Source organism: Macrotis lagotis, chromosome 1 (genome assembly GCF_037893015.1).
Source record: "Macrotis lagotis isolate mMagLag1 chromosome 1, bilby.v1.9.chrom.fasta, whole genome shotgun sequence".
NCBI lineage: Eukaryota > Metazoa > Chordata > Mammalia > Peramelemorphia > Peramelidae > Macrotis > Macrotis lagotis.
Window position 1 is genome coordinate 553,566,021 of NC_133658.1, and position 14,831 is coordinate 553,580,851.

The following is a 14,831-nucleotide window of genomic DNA, read 5'->3' on the forward strand; positions in this document are numbered from 1 at the left end:
TCTTTCTGGACATCCTTCCTCTATTAATATAGCAGGGAACATTAACTTTTATTTTTTTATTTGGCTACAAAGTCACCCAGTTGACTTCTATCAAGCTTACAATCCACTAAAACACCCCAAACCCTTTTTTAATATATTATGTAGCTATACCTCATTGTTTCTTCTCTGAGAATTAGATTTTTTTTATTCAACTATGGAACTTGACATTTAATCCTATAAAATTTAATCTTATTGGACTGCATACATTATCCTAAACTGTCATTTTTTTAAAATTCTATCTCTGGCATTAATTATTTTAGCTATTCTTCTCAGCTTCATGTTTTATCTGTAACTTTGATAAGCATGCCTCCTATAATAATAACAACAATAATAAATAATATTATAGGTGACATTTCTGAATCACTTACTATATTCCAGCCATATTTCTAAGGACTTTACAATTATTATCTCATTTAATCCTGAAACAACCCTGGAAGATAGATGTTATTATTTAGCTCCATTTTACAGGTAAGGAAACTTCAGCCAATAGAAGTAAAGTAAATGTTCAGGATCACATAGCTAATAAGTGTTTAAGACTGTAGTTGAACTCTGGTCTTACTGACTCTAGGTGGTAGACCTTTATTCACTACACCACCAGTTGTCCCATTGATTAAAACTAGGATCAAGGACCTATCCCTAGGGCACTTCACTAGAAACCTACCCCAAAATGCTCTTTGAGCCTGTCAGTTCTGAATCCTTCTGACTATATTAATACATTTCCATCTCATTTACAAGAGTAGCATAATGAACTTTCCTAAAAATCTAAATATATTTTGTTACATGCATTTGCCTGATACATTAGTTTATCAAAAAAAGTTAATGTGGTTAATTCAGAATGATCTGCTTTCAAATAAACCATGATAGAGTTTAAGGATCTCTACTTCCCTTTCTAAATTCTGACAAACTACCCTTTAATAATATATTCTAACACTTTGCCAAAAATTGAAATTAAACTCATTGACTTAAAATGTTTAGACTCTGCTATTTTCTATTTTTTTAAAAATTGGAACATTTGCTTTTCACCAGTCTAGCAATACTTTTTCCTTCATCATCTTTCAGAAATTCATGTCAGCCCATCAATCACTTTGCTATTTCTTTAAAAAACCTAGGCTACTTTTTCTCTTATTCTAGTGACTAGAAAATACTAAGGTAACAAGATAGATGTTATGTTCCTGTTCCTTCACTTACCTTGAATTTCTTTGCTTTGTTCATCATCTGTGTTCCATTCTTCATAGTGCAACTATTAGTCAACTATGGAAGAAAGGGGAGGACAGAAATAAAACGACCTCCTCAACACTGTCTTCATTATCATTATTACATTCCACCCTAATATTATGTCTTTCTTCTGCTTAAAATACTTCAGTAGTTCCCTATCATCCTCTAATTAACTCCAAACTTTTTAGACTATCAGCCAAGTCTCTCTCCAGCCTGAAGTCCCTGACCTTTTCAGCTTTACCTCATACTATTTTCCTTTTCGTGTTTGCTGTGGTGAAGTCAATTGTCATTTTCTTCTGTAATCAAACACTTATATCCATTAAAGATGCCCAGTGTCACCATTCAGGCATGTATTTTCCCCTTTTGTGACTTTACTCATAACAATTTTCATACCTGGAATTCCTCACTTCCCTCCTATCTTTTTCTATCATACTTTTTTAATGTTACATCTTTTTCTGATCTGCTTAATAGTAACTGGACTGTTACTGTATGTTATATTTGATATACCCCCTAGATTGTGAGTTCCATTTTCTTTCCTTTTCTCCCAGTGTCCAACCTCTCTTTCTGTAGCACTCTTCCTTTTTACTTCCCTCACTTTTAAACACCAACAATATACATATAAAAGACAGTTAAACACTCACTCTCCCTCATCCCATCTATTTTCCTCTCTCTAGTCATGTAGCCACCTCTCTAAATCAGGTCTTCATCACCTCTGACCTGGGCTATTGCAACAACTTCCTATTATGTTTGGAAAGGGTTAGAATTGCCCTTCTTTACCACAGAAGTTAGAACCAGAAGAAAAGAAGTAATGAGGCAAATTTCCATATCAGAAAAAAACCATATTAATAATTAAAGATTTCTAATGAAATTGAATGAACTGCCTCAAGAGGTGTTGGATTCTCTTCCTTGGAAATCTTAATGGCCATATATGGCCATATATGTCATAGTGGAGATTTCTTTTGAATATGGGTTATATCTTATGGCCAGTGAGGTACCTTCTAACTAAGATTCTATGATTCTTTTTAGCCTCTTCATCTGACAAAGTCATATTGTTATAACTCACATCTAACCTCTCTCACTGAGAAAGCACCAGTCACTCCCTATTACCTCTGGAACCAATACAGTGTGCATTTCTCTTTCCCTACATCTACTTCTCCTTAAGAAACTCACATTGGATAAATCAACCAGTATTTATTAATCACTTATTATGTGACTGGCTCTGTGTTACAGTTACTTTTTGATTGATTTATCCAATGTGAGTTCCTTAAGGATAAATGGAAAATGTGTGGAAAGAGAAAGGCACATTGTTTATATGACTAGTAAAATCAGTTCTTTATAACATAGTAATCATGGATTCAAACTATGGATATTTTAAGTAGTATTCATCTTTTTCACACAACTTCAGATTGTACACCTAAACTGCTTCAGTTATACAAATTGATCAAAGAGGTGGGGGTCATTTCCATGAATTCCATGAACCCTCAAAATACAGTCTAGCCTATATTGGGATCAGATCAGGTAAAGAAAAAGAACATTCCCTTATAGAAAAATAAAATCCATAATTAAATATCTGGTATCCTCATGAATTATCTTGTTAATCTCAATATCTAAATGAAGAATCATTACTTAAATAGAATGTTATTGTTCTATTCAATAGGTGGTACTATCCCTACTATACCAATTTTTACTGCCCAGGTTCTGGAGTCCAGGGCTCTGATACTGAACTTTCTTGTTGGTTTTTTTTTTTAATTCAAGTCAATAAACACTTATTAAGTATCTACTCTGATGTTTCTATCAAGTCTTGAATAGATAAAGCAAGTGAACAAATATTGCCATTCCCAAGCCCATGTTGACTGTACACATTTTGTGAGTTTAATTGTTGATTCAAATATGCTAACTTTTATTATGGCTAATAAATATGTTTCACCATTATACAAAAATACAAATTAAAGGAAAGAGTTAATTAGACTCTCACAAATTCTTCAAGTTAGATACTGAGTCTTGTCCATACTTGTTCCTTCCCCATACCCCATTAGCACCTAGCACAATGCCTTGCCTATGGTTATATACTCAATAAATATTTGTTAAATTTGTTGAATAATGATCTTTGGGAATTCCCTTCTGAACAGCAACACCCACTGAAAGAATCAGTAGATTTCCTGTCTTCAGAGTAAAATCTGCCAAGGAGCAACTCCCTAAGGGAACAAAACTTGACTTATCCATTTTGGGGGGGATAATTCCCACAGTGTCTAGCAGAGTGCCTTATATATAGGTCTAATGCCCTTCACTGATCAAATGAATGAATGACACATTAGTCAGGGAGATATCTGAACTTGCTAATTTTTTTTCATATTCCCTTTCCAGTGGTTTGGAGTAAAAGATTGAACCCATGAATAGTGATGGATAAAGACATTTGTCAATATTATACAAATATTTAAACTACTCAAGAAATCCAGATTTCAATACTTTTCAGTATCATTTAATAAAAATTTATTTTAACATTATTATTGTCACCTTATAGACATAGCATTTTATGAAGGGATAGAAAGAAAGAAATTTTACATACAAATTTTAATTATGAGTTGATAAGAGGGGTAAAATAATCTCTGAAAGCAAAGAGAGAAAAAAAAGTTTTACCCAATTTATTAGACTGTTGTTTTTGGCATCCAGAGATAGCTAGGATAATAAATATAGGGATATTAGTCATTATTACTTATTCTTAATTAAAATGATTGGTTTACAAAAGCAAATAATATGCATCAACAAAAACCATATTTAATATATCTGGTTAAAGATTAGCCTTGCCTCATGGGGTGAACAATAGACCTTTAAAGCATGGTGATAAAAGAGTCAGTGCCAAATATTATTTACATGGACTTTTTAACTTATAGTTTGCAGACAAAATATATACTTGCTGCTGTGTGCCTTTGAATTTCATTTTGTACAAATGTTCATATTGCTTTATTTTCTTTCATTGTTTGCTTGCAATGAGAACATTCCTTGTCAGTGTCTGAATAGATCACTGATTCTTGTCCAACATATCCAGGGGAAGCTGCAGTTTTTTAAAGCATTTGTTTTTTTTTTTTCACATCCACATGAGTTAAACCAAATCCTGTAGAGTAATGTTCAATTGCTTTTCTTATGAATATTAACTTTCTGTAACCAAAATTTATATAAAGGCTTGCCTCTGAAATTTTTCTTCTTACACAGAAACTGCAAATATTAGTAGGAAGAAATGCCCAAGGAAGTTACATTGTACAGGATTTAATCCTGAAATATCTGAATGAGCCTGTGTTTAAACCTGAAGTAAAAAACTTATTTTTATTTTAATTTGTAGGAAAAGCCTGATGGCAGCCCAGTATTTATTGCATTCCGATCCTCTACAAGAAAAAATGTGCAATATGATGAAGTACCTGAATACAAAGACAGATTAAGCCTCTCGGAAAACTACACCTTATCCATCAGTCATGCAAGGATCAGTGATGAAAAGAGATTTGTGTGCATGCTAGTGACAGAGGACAATGTGTTTGAGGCCCCAACAGTGGTCAAGGTGTTCAGTAAGTAGTCTCTGGTACAACTCTTAAATGGTACAACTATAGCTATGATCAAAAAAATTTTGCTTAGAACAATGACTGAACAATTTGCCTTGTTTCTCTAACCAGCCTCTATGTAACAGATCTCGAAATCTTCATTCTGCTCATGCATACAGTTGGCATTGGAGGAGAGGCAGCCTGAAATTCAAACAGAAGAGTTATAGTGTGAAGCCAGAAAATGTTGTCTGTTGTTCTGCCTTGTGGATTTTTAATGTGATAAGAGATTTTATTTAATAATTAACTTGATCACAGAATTCAAAATTTGATTGCCCTTACAAATAAAGTCTTGCTATATTTTTAGCAGGGGGGCAGTCAATTTTTTTACATTGAAAAACATAAAGTCAATCCTACTATTTCAGTCCAGTTTACACATACATGAATAAATACATATGTGTGTGTGTGTGTGTATTTCAAAAATTAGATAACAGAGTGATTCTGAGCCTGTTTGGAGGAAATTTACCAGTTTTAGAAATTCAGAAATTAGAAAATTGCTTCTCTAGGCTTGGGAGAAGAACTGCTTTAAGCCTGACTCTTTATGTGGGAGGAAGCAGGTGATTAAAAGAAGAGGTAGGCAGGAGAAAGAAACTTACAAAGAACAAAAAAAGTCAGAAAATTACAGTAGTCACAATCACAAAATTAGTTTGCCTAATGATAATATATGGCTGGTGATACAATGCAAGTGGCCCTGACAAGAAAGTTACTGGAAGAGGTCCTAATTAAAGCAATGCAGCTTCTCAAAGCCAAGTAAAAACATCCTACCTCAATTACATCAAAGGGTTTTAGAAATTAGGGAACAAAGACTTCCAACATTACTGTATGGCAAACAGAAGCCTTTAAAAAATTAAACAATCAAACCTTCATTTCAGAACTTTTTTTTTCTTGCATTCTGATACCTCAACCACACCTAGAAATTATTCTAGGAAGCAAAACACAGGGATCTCTAACTAACCTAAAAAAATGTATAGTAATAGGATATGCAACTATCCAGGAATTTCCCTAGGTACTTGTCTCAACTTCAAAGTATCTACCTTAGGGTGAGATTCAAAGAATGCTTAAATAAACCAGGGAAACCTTTGTACTCCAGAAAGCGTCTCTAAAAATAAAGTCCATATTTCCATTGATTACCTTTCAGCTTCCAAGGCCTTTTTCAAAAAATCAGCCAAGAGTCATGTCAAACACTTTTATGAATCACATAAATAAGCATTCATCTGTCATGTGTCCCAAATGACATTGGCTCCACACACATCTGCCAATGGAAGCCTTGCTCATAGTCAGGACCAATGATTTAAAAATTACCATACTGAAGATTCCCATGTGTCCTCCCCTCCCCCCACTTTAAAGATTACAACCACTTGGAATGAAGCAATCAAAATTATCATGATTACTGGTCCTATTATTAGGGTGAGCCATGGTAGAGACAAAGTTAGACTCACAGAACTGCAGTATTTCTCTCTATATATACTCACATATAAAATAAAAACTAATTAAGTGGTTAGTGTATGTCTTTGTTTTTGTTTTTAACATGTTGAAAGTAAGTATGTCAAGATAGAAGAAAAATGATGAAATTACCGGTAATTGTGGATTTATAAGAATTGATTGAAATGCCATTTAACTGTAGGGTTTTTAGTTTGATGCTTTTTTTTTAATTTTGAGGTTTAGGGGTTATTTTGGATTTTTGGTTTATTTTTTTTTTGTCTGAGCAAGGATATAGGAGGTGATATAGAGGTATCCAAGGAAATTTTGGTTGCTCAATTTCAATAAAATTTGCAAGCTGCTTTAGAGCACAGAGGATTTCTATGATTGTGAAAACAAACTTCCCCTACCTCCTCTGAATGTTGTGGAAAACAAAGTAACTCTCAGAAACAGAATCTGCATTCTAGGCTCTGGGCCAGGGAGAATTTAAATAGACAAAGTGACACACTCTTAGAAATGGTGTTTTTATGCAAGAAACTGTGAGACCCTCCAAGTCTGACAGAATGAAATGAACAACTCATGATAAAGACAATGTTTGGAAAAGCATATACAATCTTGACTTTTTTTAAAAAATGTATTTACTTTGGGTCATATTGGTAAAGCTAACAACAGCTGTGACAAGGATACTTTTATGTTATACAGTGTCTATATTGTAGTTGTCTAAAAGTAACCAGCTCCATCAATCAGTCCTCTGTTTCCCTCTGTTGAGTCACCTAGCAACATACATTGGGTAATACACAGACTAATAAACACCAATCACAGAGCAGTCTACTGAGCTCAAAGAAAACTTGTATATTCTAACTAGTGACCAATGTTGATAACCCTATACTAAAGGGTTCAGGTTTTGTTTTTAATTGTAATTTGCAAAGTAGAAATCATGCCAATAAACAGGCAAAGATTAAAAAATATGTTCTTTTAAAAAATAATCACAGAATTTTAGTAACTAAGACATGTCTACATCAAAAGAGTGGTTGCATTGATTATAGATTTGGGAGTTAATGAAATCATCCAGTAGAAAAGAAAAGAAAAGGTTGCTTTTGAATTTGGAATGAGAGACACATGCAAATATTATTCCCTGAGATTATATAAAGAGCATAGACTGTTGCCTCAGTGGAAGAGGCAGCACAGTCTAATGAAAGGACCCTAGAAAACACTTGGATTCTACTCATCTCTTATATCTCTCTTGCTTGTGAGATGTGGGCAAATTAGTTAATTTCTGAGGTCTTAAATATCTCATCTGGTTATGACTCTTGGTAAGAAATAATTTTTTATTTGCATAACCATGGATATGAAGAGTGAACCTTCATAAGGTAATGTTGGCTGAATTCCTTGGACTGTCCAGAGCCCTTCTATTATCATCTAATTTATTTTTTTAAGGTAATCTCCAGTATTGTTTCATAATTAGATTATGGTTGTCCACTCAAAGTATGAATGACATTACATTTTAGATTCCCTAGTTAAATTTAGGTGCTCATCACTGTTTGACCTTTTAGTCTTTGTGATTTGTGAAGCAAATGAGATTTCAATTCATCACAGGCTTCACTCTGCCCCATCTCTTCCACGAGTTCACATCTCATGATGTCATACCTGTGCTCTCACCAATGACTGTGATTATTTCTTATTCTTGAGAGTTTTATAAGAGAATAACCCAGAGTGGTCTGGGTGGTACAGTTAGTACAGTAAATAGAAGTCTGTGCCTAAAGTCGGGAAGACATGAGTTCAAATGTAGAACCAGACATTATTAGCATTATGATCTCAGGCTTTTCATTTAAATTATGTTTGCCTCGTTTCCATCACCTGAAAGAAAGGGGCAATAATAGTACCTAACTTCCACATTGTTGTAAGGATCAAATGAGACATTTATAATCTGCTTAGGATAGAACTTGGCACATAGTAGTTACTATATAAAAGCTAATTATTATCATTATTATTATTAAATTTGAAAGATAATGAAATTCAAATATTACAATAACCTGTGCATCTTCCCCTTCTCTTCATCTCCCTTTCCCCTGACATAGACTCACAATTATGAACTCACTGGGTTGATGTACCTTGAAATGACTTTTTAAATATTTTTGCAATTAACAAATATTCATTTCCTTTCCCTCCAACCCTCTGCTAACCATTGAAAGCAAAAACAAAATCCTTATGACATATGAACACATATAGTCATTCCCTCCTTGATCTTGTCCAAAACTGCATAAACTGATGCAAAATGAAATGAACACAGCCAGAAAATAGGAACACCATTGTAAAAACAAGCAATTTTGCAAAACTTAAGAACTCTGATCAATAACAAGGACCAGTGTGAAGAATATGATTTTTTCAAATCAACATTGGTAAATGTGAGTCAGATTTAGATAACTTTGCATTAATCCCCTTCTAATAAAGTCCTCCTCTGCTGTTTCATTATGCCAACACAGTGCAAATCTGGCAGGTCCCCACATTGAGCTGGAAAGAATTCAAGAATAGTTCTCAATTAAGGACTGACTGACAGCTATCTATTTTCTGAGAACTAACCTATGGAGTTGTTTTGTTGTTGTTGTTGTTGTTGCTGTTGCTGTTGCTGCTGCTGTTGCTGTTGTTGCTATTTATAAAACTGGGTCAGTTGGTCTGTCATTGTCCCTCATTTTCAAAAAAGGATCAAAATGATATTACCTATATTGGGATCAAGGTACAGTGTGTCTGACCATAATTGATCAGACCAATATGAGCTCAGAAGACTCAGGTTGGGCACAAATATTTTATATGAACATTTGGAATAGAGATGTCTCTGACTTTGTTCGTATCATGGTTTTTTGGCATACTGCAATTCTACTTTGCTTATAGGGCACAACACTTGATTTGGTGTGAACATGCCTTTCTGGGTGGTCCAAAGTCAGTATCTCCCATGTCACAAATTGATTGCAAAGTTCTTCAGAGAGACCTTGGGAGTCTTTGTAGCACTTCTGACCTCCATGTGAGTACTTGCTATGTGAGTTCTCCATAAAATAGCTTTTTAGGCAAACCCCAACTAAGGTATGGAGAGGTATTGCTCTCTAATTTAAGTAGAGAAAATGCCAACATTGATGAAATCATTGATATTTTGAAACATTTGAAATTTCCTCATTATTTGGCTAGGATAAATATCAAAATGAGAATAAAGAAGGATACTTCCATAGCCTTTCACAGGTGGCTCTTGAAAAGGCAAAATGGCACAAGTGATCTAACAAGAGAAACCAGAGTCACTCTATACTCAAAACTTTCTTAATCAATGTTCCTGTGATATAGCTCAGGTGGGTCTTAAGTCTGAAATTGCCTTTCTACAGCTACACAATGGGAGTAAATGGAAAGTCATGCCCTCAGAAACTGGTGATGAAATAATGAAAAAGTTAATACTAAGGATTTTATCATATAATGAAAGTTTTGTCATAATGGATACTCAAGGAGACAGGAAAGATCGTACATTATATCAATAATAAATTTCTCATCCCTAAGCAGGAAAACGATTTCAGAGAGTGAAAAGAGGACTCAATTTGAAATTAGAAAGTAATGTTTAAATCCCTTCTAGGATATTTATTTATCAAAGGAGAGAATATATATAAAACATGTTCCAAATTTTAAAGCTCCATAAAAACGTTAGCTATTAGATTTTGTTACTCTGTGATTTCAGAAAAGTTCAGTTTCACAGTATCTGTTTTTCTGGTGTTTTTTTTAAAGTGAGAGATTTGGGTAGTTTTGAATAAAATGTTCAGTTCTCCATCAAATGTGATGACATAAATAATCTAGGACATCTAGGAGGGAAAGTGGTTAGAGTGTCAGGTCTGGAGTCAGAAAGTCTCATCTTCCTGAGTTCAAATCCTGCCTCAGGTAGTTGTGTGACCCTGGGCAGGTTATTTGCCTCAGTTCCTGTAAAGTGACCTGGAGAAGGAAATGGCAAACCACTCCAATATCTTTGCCAAGAAAATCCCAAAATGGAATCACAAAGAGTCTGACTCAGAAAACAGATAGCTGTCAGTCAGTCCTTAACTGAACTACCATAGTATGATGATGATGATGATGATGATGATGATGATGATGATGATGATGATGAACAGCAACCACAACAAATGACTAATCATTCCATGACAAGTACATCTCTCTTTAAGTGAATTAGTATCTCTTTAAGCACTCCTCAATCTCAGTCTTTTGGCTCTGTCTCACTTTGGCCTAAACCAATCTGAACGTTATGGATAATAAAAAAAATCAAATAAAAAGATTATTCTGATGATACTAATAACTACTAGCATTAAGTTTTACTTTAAGATTTGCAAATTGCTTCACAAAAATTATCTCATTTTACTAAGTAGTCTAGGAGGGAGGTTTTATTGTTATCCCCCTTTTTTTTTACAAATGGGGAACCTGAAGTTTACAGAAGTTAAGTAATAACTTATCCAGTGTTACATAGAGCTATTAAGTATTTGAGTCTGAATTTGAGCTCATTTTCCTGACTCCAGGTCCAGAACTCTAGCTTTGAAAATATATTAAAAAGTGGTAAATATCAATTGTCTCTTAGCTTTAATAATTTATGAGCTCATGACATATTCTATTTTTCTATTTCATACTATTTTTGGTAAAAATCTTTTGAGTCATAGTATAATAAAATCCTCATTGTAGTCTGTGGATTTTAAATCTTTACTCAGGAGTGAAGCAAGGCTGCCTCTTTCTGTTTCTTTTCCCTCATTTCTTTTAAAGTATGACCACATTTAAGATAAGCATTTTGAAAATTCGGAAAGTTTTGCTATACTTTAATTTTAAGCTTTTGCAGTATATTCCCATGGTAATGAGGCTCCAAGCTCCTCCAAAAAGAAAATTGTGGTAGCAAGGAAACAAAAATAAAATTAACTAAGACCATATTCTACCTCTTGGTATAGTTAGTTCTAAAATGACTTTAGACACACTTGTTTGTTTATGTGTCCAGAGGCAAAATTTGGCTATAATTAGTGTCATTTAATTAAATGACTTTTATAATATAAATAACCTTATAGAATCATTTCTCCTATAAATTATACATATATGTGAATTATTAAAAACATTAAAATATAATTTACATATTGTTTCCTAAACACTTCTGAATTGATATGTAATTCTGCTACTATAGCATATGTCTTTTTTATAGCCCCTCAGTTAATAACCATAGATATGAAAGAAAATTACATAGAAAAATAATTTTAAGCAATGCAGAAATTTGAAGCAAAATTAAAAGGGAGTTTATAGCTCAAAAACCCCAAATTTTTCCCTAATATGACTCTCTCTTACAAATAAATAGAAGTCCCTAAATGCATATCTGACATCCCAAAATGCTCATTTTGAGGGGTGAGAAAGAGATGAGATTATTATTGTTTCCTTGCTATTTAATTTCATTCAGATAGAAAGAATATTTTAAAAACTAGTGTACATTGCTATGGCTTACATATTAAAATATATTAAATGTATCCATACATTATATAGCATACTGACTGGGTAGATGTGATCATATGCACAATAATACTATATATCACTGTTTTGTGGACAGAGTGAATATGCATTTTATGTAAAAAAGTGAATGTATGCCCATGTTATTTTGCACTGAATTCCTCACTGAATTTGGTGGCAAGGAAATAGCATCCTTCAAAAAACCTACCCATCATCTCTTTGAATTATATATACATATACCTACATATATATATATATATATATATATATATAATCTTTTAGCTGGGTATTTCATAGTCATTCATACATTTCAGTCACATAAAATGTCAAAGGTGAAGCTAAAACAAAATAGTTCCTTTTGTAGTGTTAGAGACTGTGTGGCATACAGGATAGAAACTAACCTCAAAACCACAAAAACCTAATTTCAAGTCTTGCCATACTAACTTTGAGTGATGTTTGTTAAATAATTCAACCTCTCAACATCCAATAGGCAACTCACTAAGACTCTAAGAGGCAGAGAAGGTGCCAACTTATTTTGATTGAAAGAGTTGCCTTACCTGAGAGTCCTCATAGAATTTAGTTCAAATGGAGCTTAAAGATAACCTCAACCTGACCCTCTCATTTTGCAGATAAAGAGGACAAGAATAGAGAATATCTTGCCCAAAGTTATACAAATATAAGAAACTACAATTCTAGTTCTCCTGACTCCCCATATAGTACTGTTTCCAAATATGTATATATATATATATATATATATATATATATATACATACACATAGAAATAGAAATAGATATATAGATATAGATATCTCGATAGACAGATAGAAAGATAGATACATAAAGCTTGGCTATCCAGAACGCTGAGGGAATAGGTCTTGAAAATATCCACCTTTTCCAGAAAGCTAAGTTTATTCCTTCAAGCACCACATCATTGTTCATATTAGTCATCTGAGACAAGACTCTCAAAATGTATTATCCACTTTCATACCTTTTTTGAAGAGAGTCCATTGAGCACAATGTAACCTTTTCCTGATAACTCTTTGTCATCATTATGAACATCAGCTATTAAACTGTGCTATCAAAATGAGGAGCTATGATTAGACAACAATCCAATTGAAAAAAAAACTGAGGGTTCTAGTGGACCTCTTGCTCGAAATAAATCTATAGTAAGAATTGTGAGGCAATAAATTTCCCATGATTGATTAGGCGCTGGGTTTAGAGAGGCATAGTGTCCCCAAATAGAGAGATAATAATCCTATCCTTGTCAAGCTACATCTGGAGTATTACATTCATTTCCAAGTATCATATTTTAGGAAAAATCAATTAGGATGGTAAAAGTTTCCAAGTTCATGCTATATGACAAGATACTAATTAGGATCTTTAGTCCTAGAAGGGAATGCTTTGATGGAACTGACTTCATTTTGGAAGTATTCTCATAGAGAAGAGGTACTAGATGTGTTCTTGGGGATTTAGAGGACAGAAATAAGAATAATGCAGGGAAGTTGCAGAGAATCTGATTTTTCTATCAGGCAATTAGTTATGTGATTCTTCTTAGGTCTTTCAAAAAAGACTCAGTGACCACTGTGTAAGCTTGCTATAATGAGAATTCCCCAATGACTCCCTATTGCCTCAGATAGAAGTCTTCTTTTGAGCTATCAAGTTCTTCCTAGCAAGGCACCTTCTGAATATTCCAACCTTATTCTCTCCCATATTCTCTGCAGAGCAACTGTTACTGTTCTTTACACATGCACACATCTCATCTCTGTCCCTCATGCCTGGTATGTTCTTCCTCCTTATTCCTCCTCATTTTTATGGCTTTGCTCCAGACGCTTCTCAAAGCCCTCCTGCTGAAATTCTTTCCTGGGTCCTTCACATTTGTTGCAAGTGCCTTTCCTCTGTCAATTAATTAATTAATGCTGTGAGTGTGCATCATTATTTGCATGTTCTCTGCCCTCCTATCCCTATTAGAACATTTGTCCTTCATTCTCAAAGAAGATCATAACATCAGGGAGCTGATGCCAAGACAAGCAAGTGAATTGGATTTCATTAAAGAGGGTACTGTGCTAAGTCACAAGCTTCACTTTCTCCTCCAGAATCATCTGGATTCAGTAGTCAAATATGAATCAAGACTACTGGACATGGCCCTTGATGTAAGGCAATAAGGGTTAAGTAACTTGTCAAGGTCACACAGCATTTTCTCTCCTTCCTCCCCCCACATTAAAATGAGAGCTCCTTGAAGACAGGGACTTTATTATTTTCACCTCTTTCTTGGCATCCCCAGCACTTAGAACATTGGAAAATGAAAATCCTTAATAAATGCCGGGTAACTGACTCTTTATTCTGAAGATTTTTCCACTTCTAAAGTTCTGTGATTTTAATTCTAAAATATAGAAACGGCCATGGGTACTAATGAGATGAATGTAAAACTTTTTCTCTTACCCTAAGTGGCTTGAAATGGTATATTTTTTTATGTGTTTATACCTCCTCTCCTCTCATTCCTCCTGTGACAGCATGCCTGCCGAAAATAATCCTTCCCACCTTGCATTTTTGCTGCTTTTATCTAGGATGGTCTTAGAAACTCTATAATCAAACACATAGTTTCCTAGTGAGAGAGAGCCTCAGGGACTTTGCTATTAGTGTACTGTGAGCCTCTTGGAAAATGAACTTTGTAACTACTATGTTGTGAGTGTACAGGGACTGTTTAACTTGCTTCTTATTCTTGACCAAAATAGCCAAGTTCCAGCTTGGTGAACCACTGTCAAGTGGTTATCCTAAAGCCTCTTTAATTCTGTTGGATGAATAGGATTAAGGTATTTCACAGAGCAGTCAAGAAGACCCTGGAGAATAGAACTTCAAGACTCAAGTTAAAATAAATACAAAATAATACCATACTAATATTCATGGAAATGAATAGCAGATATGTAATCATAATGAACATTACTGATCTCAGCGAAGAGACAAGAAAATGCACCTCCATCCTTTCTTTGCAAATATGGGGAACTATAAGTATGGATTGCTGCATACACTGTCAGTTCAATGGGAAGAGGTGGAGCAATATATTTGAAGATGGAATCTATG

General features: G+C 34.0%; 1 protein-coding gene across 1 annotated transcript in view; it reads left to right on the forward strand.

Annotated features, from left to right (window-relative positions):
- ALCAM (activated leukocyte cell adhesion molecule) overlaps positions 1–14,831 on the forward strand; it is a 247,927-nt gene that overhangs the window by 192,707 nt on the left and 40,389 nt on the right. The window contains exon 3 of the mRNA XM_074214405.1: positions 4,592–4,811. Coding sequence (XP_074070506.1) covers positions 4,592–4,811 — 220 coding nt within the window. The remainder of the gene's footprint in view (positions 1–4,591; positions 4,812–14,831) is intronic.